Genomic DNA, 6,306 nt, shown 5'->3' on the forward strand with positions numbered 1-6,306 from the left:
ATGGCGGGCGCTGGACACTCAGGCGTTCCGGAGAGGTTTCTTCACCACGGCGTCGTTGATTTTGGAATAAATTGTTTCTCTCCACTCTATTTATATCTATTTTTTTTTTATGACCACAATTATTCGGAAACACACAACTGGTCTGGACACGAGTTAGATGCTCCCTAATTAGTGTGGTGACTCCCTTGAGGGTGCTGAGTACTGTGGGGGTCCAATTAGCTCTAATTATTATTTTAATTGTGTTTTGTCCAGATGTGTGTTTCTGGATAAATGTGGTTATTCCATACTATTGAGGTCATACCTTTCCAAGCGTTTTGTTCACCACTGTTTCAGCACGGACATATCTACCTGAAACCTTGGTTGCGAGTTTTGAACATTACGCCTACAATTCCTCCTGGACATCATTACGAATGCCAACAATATAACTCAGACACACACCCTTTCAGCAATGTTATACGAGCCGGACCCTTTAAGTACGAGCGAGATGTATGCTGCCACATCTGACGCAAAAGGAGTTTTCGCTCGTTAGAAGCGAACCAAAGGATCGGCACTGTGTGATACGTACAGCCCGATCTTTAGCAACATATGTCAACAGGAGAAGTTCATTGTCAATGGAGTGATCCTAAGGCAAACGGCGGACACTTTTCGTTTATTGCAAGCTGATGGTGCAACAGAAAAGCATACCGTGGAATTGTCACGCATCGCGCTCCATTCCGACGTGTTCAGTTATCTCCGAGCATAGTTCTCGGTATAGAATGAAGGCTTCGAACAACACCTGCAGAATACCTTTTCAGAGGACTGGAAATTAAGTACAGAACCATCGCCCCTAACCAATCTTAGGTGATATCTGACGACTTGTACAGGCAGTGAGTTCCCTCCAAGTTAACAGTATTGATGGTCAGTGTTAGATATGATGCATACATTAGCGAATGTAGGTTCGGTTTCGTTTTGGAGTAGTTGCTAGCACGCCCAGGGGGCGCGCTCGGTCTGCCGCTCTGAATGTAACATGGCGGAATAAAGAAGCATTTTCTGATTGAGCACTGCTATCGACTTGCATCCTGAGGCTACGGGTTTTCCCTGATGTCATACATTACACTGGCGACGAGGGCGAAACGAATCCACCGGTAGGCACGCTAGTACACCGAAAGACAGCGGAAGGATGGCGCATGGGTCTGTCAATGCGTATCGTGCAGGCAGCAACTGGTCAGCGTGGCTCGACAGGCTAGAGTTCTACTGCGAAGCCAACGACATCACAAGTGACGACAAGAAACGCGCACTGTTATTGTCATTTTGTGGTGAGGACACGTACGACATCCTTTGCGGGCTCGTACTTCCAAGAACGGTACGGCAAGTCTCGTACAGTGAGATTGTACAACTATTGAGTAACCGTTTTGAGTCAAAGCCATCGGAGCTGGTGGGTCGCTCGAGATTTTACCGAAGGGACCAGCTGTCATCGGAAACAATTGATGACTACGTATCAGCCCTCAAGACTCTTGCCAAAGAGTGTAATTTCGGTGAGGTGCCTTCCACGGGACACGCAGATGGTACAGACGCAGCGCGCGCGGCGCAAGGAACGCCGGTTACCACAGCTGCAGAGCAGACATTATCGACAGCTACACCGACGACGGCAGTGGCTGCAGCAACGCCATCCGGAACCACATCGCGGACGTCTCAGTTGGCGTCGACACGTCTGCCCTTAGACGTCATGCTAAGGGACAGGTTCGTCTGCGGGTTACTCGATACACATCTTCAACAACGCCTACTAGCAGAGCGATACCTGACATTCCGGTTAGCTTATGATATGGCGAAGGCCGCGGAGGCAGCCGCTAAGCAACAAGCGGAGCTACGGAACCGTACAAAAGACAACTCTATACATCAGACGAAGGAAGACAACGACGGCTGGAAGACGGGAGACCGTAAACGCAGTGAACCCAAAACACAGAAGAAAGTAGACAACAGATGCTTTCGCTGCAAAGGTAAACACAAACCGACAGACTGCAAGTTCTCCAATACAGTTTGCAGCTATTGCAAAAAGACGGGCCACATACAGAAAGCATGCTTCTCAAAGAAGAAGGCCCAAGAGAAACAACATAAGAGTCATCATATGGATAACAGTGAGGCTTCAAGTGAGGATGACAGTCTGTACGACATTCACCAGGTGCACTCAGTCATAAAAGATGCATCACCTAGGTTCACCATGGGTTTGACTGTACATGGGAAACATATTCCATTTGAAGTGGACTCAGGATCAGCCTACACCATAATCAGCGAGGAAACCTTCCGACAAACCTGGTCTTGAAGTAGACCGAAGCTATATGAAAAGGTACACCTCCGCACTTGGTCAGGAGAAGGACTGCCACTGGCCGGCACGTGTGATGTGCGAGTGCGATGGAAAACAAAGGATTACCTCCTACCGCTGCTCGTGGTAAAGGGGAAAGGATGCAACCTGTTGGGTAGGAACTGGTTTAAACCCCTACGCATCAAGCTCAATGGCATCTACTCTGTGGAACCGCAGGATCAGCTGGAGTCCATACTGCAGAAACACAGTGCAGTGTTCAGCGACACGATCTCAGGACACACAGGTGCACCAGTAGACCTGGAGCTTAAAGACGACGCCCGGCCTCAGTTTCAGAAGGCACGACCTGTGCCATTTGCTTTGCGTCCGGCAGTGGAAAAGGAACTTGAGAAGTGGGAACGGCAGGGCATAGTCACACCTATTCAGCATTCGGACTGGGCCACTCCTGTCGTAATAGTACGAAAAAAAGATGGCTCCATAAGAATGTGTGGAGATTACAGGAGCACTGTGAATCTGATGACTAAGAAAACAGCCTATCCATTGCCGACAGCATCGGAAGTGCTGGCTAACCTACAGGGTGGAAAACTTTTCTCTACGTTAGACCTGGCACAGGCATATCAACAACTCCAAGTAACGCCGGAGACAGCACACATATTGACCTTAAACACAGTAAAAGGGCTATACGCAGTCAAGAGGCTGCCTTTCGGAGTTGCCGCAGCCCCTGCAATATTTCAACGTTTCATGGAGACCGTGCTTGCAGGCATAGAAGGCACAAGTGTGTACTTAGATGATGTGATAGTGTCAGGCTCCACTAAGGACGAGCATTATAATCGTCTTGAACTTGTTTTGTCACGGCTCGAGCAGGCCAACTTACGTCTGCGAAAAGATAAGTGCCGTTTTGCAGTTCCGGAAGTATGTTATCTAGGGCATCGGATCGACGCTTAGAGTATTCACACGACTGAAGAGAAGGTAAAAGCCCTAATGGAGGCACCAGAGCCTAGGAACAAGGCCGAGCTTCAGTCATTTCTAGGACTGTTAGCATTCTACGACAAATTTCTGCCCGACAGAGCTACCATCGCAAAGGACCTCTACCATCTGCTAGGCAAGGAGAGACTATGGACCTGGCAAAAGCAGCACAGCGACGCATACACGCAGTTGAAGCAGTTAGTGAACAAGCGTACAGTTCTGGCGCACTACGATAAGGACAAACCGCTATTGTTGTCATGCGATGCGTCCCCTTACGGGCTGGGTGCTGTTTTAGCTCAACCCGACTGCACAGGCCAAGAAGCACCAATAACCTTTGCGTCGCGAACCCTAGGAGACGCCGAAAGAAACTATTCACAGTTGGACCGTGAGGGTCTGGCTGTTGTATTTGCGATAACCAAGTTCCATTCTTACATCGCAGGACGACACGTGAAGATAATCACGGACCATAAACCATTGTTAGGTATTTTTGGGAACCAGAAACCGGTACCGCAAGTACTGTCACCGCGGATGATTCGCTGGTGCATCAAACTTTCGGCTTATGACTACGAGTTAGTCTACCGCAAAGGTTCTCAACATCAAAATGCGGATTGCATGAGCAGGCTGCCGCTACAGGCGAAGACGGATGAGCCACATCTTCCGGGGGACGTGCTCATGTTGGAGGCACTACAAACACCGCCGTTCACCATTGAGGAACTAAGTGAATTGACTGCCAAGGACGAAGTTCTCGCAGCGGTGCACAAGGCTGTTAAGGACGGCACCATCTCCAAGCTGAAGGGCGAGAAATGCCAAGCATACGTCAGGAGAGCAAGCGAGTTAGGAACTCACAATGGCTGTCTGACGCGGGGCACACGTGTTGTAATACCAAATGCGGCAAGAAAAAGGGCCCTGGACTTAGTGCATGCAGGCCACAGGGGAATTGTAGCCATGAAGGCGTGTGCACGTAGTTATCTATGGTGGCCGGGCATTGATGATGACATTCAGGGAAGGGTTGAACAATGTGCAAGGTGCCAACAACATCGCCGGTTACCGCCGAAGACTGTTATGAAAGAGTGGACGCGTGCAACACAGCCGTGGGATACCATCCATCTAGATTTTGCAGGACCATTGGAGGGTGTGATGTTGCTCATCGTGGTTGATTCATACACGAAATGGTTGGAGGTGCGTATAGTTCGCCGAGCAACAGCTAGTGCCGTTGTAGAAGAACTGCGTGGACTTTTTGCCACATTCGGAATTCCACGCAAGGTTGTGTCCGACAATGGTACTCCTTTTGTCGCGTTGGACACCCAAGACTTTTTCAGAAGGAATGGGATCAGGTCAGTTACAAGTGCCCCATACCATCCTGCCACTAATGGGCAAGCGGAAAGAATGGTTGCAGAGACCAAGACTGCGCTCATGCGTGATCAGGAAGGAACACTAGAGTGCAGACTTGCACGGTTTCTGTTCAAACAACATACAACGGTACACACTACAACAGGATGCACACCGGCAGCAGCAATGTTTGGAAGAGAATTACCTTCTGTGCTGACCTACCTGAAAGCCAAGAAGAGTCACGAGCCTGCTAAGGATCCAAAGATCTCCAGAGTACGGAATTTACGGCCAGGACAAACTGTGCTGTTGAGAAATTTTCTGGGCATGCCAAAGTGGATCACAGGGACGTTGGTGAGGAAGCTGGGAGAACGCTCATGGGTCATGGATACTGCTGCTGGTCTTGCAAGAAGACACATTGATCATATTCGGCCAATGAAAATGTCGACAGCCGAGAACAGTGACAACGTGTCACCATCTACAGCATGGAGCTTGCAAGCAAGGCCTCCAGTGCCAAGGACAGAGGCACCGGAGACACCAACAAGCGACACCTCAGTGGTTACCAAGGGCAACACCCGGGTATCGCGTAACAGAAGACCACCCGCTTGGTTGAAGGACTATTGTCAAACTAAGTAGGAGGAGAGTGTTAGATATGATGCATACATTAGCGAATGTAGGTTCGGTTTCGTTTTGGAGTAGTTGCTAGCACGCCCAGGGGGCGCGCTCGGTCTGCCGCTCTGAATGTAACATGGCGGAATAAAGAAGCATTTTCTGATTGAGCACTGGCTATCGACTTGCATCCTGAGGCTACGGGTTTTCCCTGATGTCATACATTACAGTCAGGAGCGATGCCTACCAAGGTAGCGGACCACGAAACTCATTCAAGCTTGAGAACTTCAAACTAAAGCGAGCAATACTTGTCCACATTGGTGGACAACAGTACACGGATGAGTTCGACTTCAAACTGGAGATCTATTCCTAAGCCTACATACACCTGCTCCACAAACTAAAATGCAAAGATATACCCATAGCTCCAGCTGCATATGCAAAAGAGACAGTTATGTTTTATTACCATATGACTCCAGATGCACAAGTGAATTCCCTTTGTCCTGTTGTTCAAGCCAACGTTCGTCTGACTGCCAACATTTGCTGCCAATCTCACAGAAGCAGTTACGGTGTTGTTTGTATCCGAAACACCTCACGTGCTAGAAATCAACTGAGACAGACGAGTGAAATCTGTCTGAAGAACAAACATGAAGGATACATGGCACACATGGGTATAGGTTAGGTCAGGTTGGATCATGTCACTTTTTGCTGAAAATCGAATTAGTTATGCCTTAGCGTGCATTTATCCTGTTCTCTAACGTGTTCCCGTACTCAAAACCAAGCGACGGAAATACCTTGGGCCAAACTTGGCACTGGCTTGGCCGCCCAACCTGGCCACGCTTGGCTTGCGGTTGGCCACCGACGTCGTTTCTTGGTACGGATCTGTTCCTTGGCCAACAATTTGCCAACCCTTGGCCAGCCAGTGTCCTCCCAAACTTTAACCAACTACACTGAATAATAGTTGGCCAACAAGCTCGTTTCTAGGTACCTCCAACGTACATGACCAACAATTGGCCAGCCAGTATCTATCCAACCTTTTAACAAACCAGTCATAGTTGGCCAACAGGCTTGTGCCTTGGTACTCCCATGCTTCTCGGCCAGCGAGCTTGGCA

General features: G+C 49.1%; 2 protein-coding genes across 2 annotated transcripts; both read left to right on the plus strand.

Annotated features, from left to right (window-relative positions):
- The first annotated feature begins 2,315 nt into the window (after positions 1 to 2,315).
- Positions 2,316 to 3,241, plus strand: LOC135382964 (uncharacterized protein K02A2.6-like). The gene is made up of 2 exons (XM_064612632.1): positions 2,316 to 2,366; positions 2,486 to 3,241. Exons 1-2 carry the CDS (start codon positions 2,316 to 2,318, stop codon positions 3,239 to 3,241), a joined length of 807 nt encoding a protein of 268 aa, XP_064468702.1.
- Positions 3,242 to 3,277: 36 nt separating this feature from the next.
- Positions 3,278 to 5,224, plus strand: LOC135382965 (uncharacterized protein K02A2.6-like). The gene has a single exon (XM_064612633.1). The coding sequence runs from the start codon at positions 3,278 to 3,280 to the stop codon at positions 5,222 to 5,224; it is 1,947 nt and encodes a 648-aa protein (XP_064468703.1).
- The last annotated feature ends 1,082 nt before the right edge of the window (positions 5,225 to 6,306 follow it).

The sequence above is a fragment of the Ornithodoros turicata genome, chromosome 2 (assembly GCF_037126465.1).
Source record: "Ornithodoros turicata isolate Travis chromosome 2, ASM3712646v1, whole genome shotgun sequence".
Lineage (NCBI taxonomy): Eukaryota > Metazoa > Arthropoda > Arachnida > Ixodida > Argasidae > Ornithodoros > Ornithodoros turicata.

Excerpts from the sequence above, each read along its gene's own strand:
- LOC135382965 (XM_064612633.1), top strand. The coding sequence starts at position 3,278 with ATGGAGGCACCAGAGCCTAGGAACAAGGCCGAGCTTCAGTCATTTCTA.
- LOC135382964 (XM_064612632.1), top strand. The coding sequence starts at position 2,316 with ATGAAAAGGTACACCTCCGCACTTGGTCAGGAGAAGGACTGCCACTGG. Across the intron at positions 2,367-2,485 it reads AGAAGGACTGCCACTGGCCG|CTCAATGGCATCTACTCTGT; the intron begins GCACGTGTGATG and ends CTACGCATCAAG.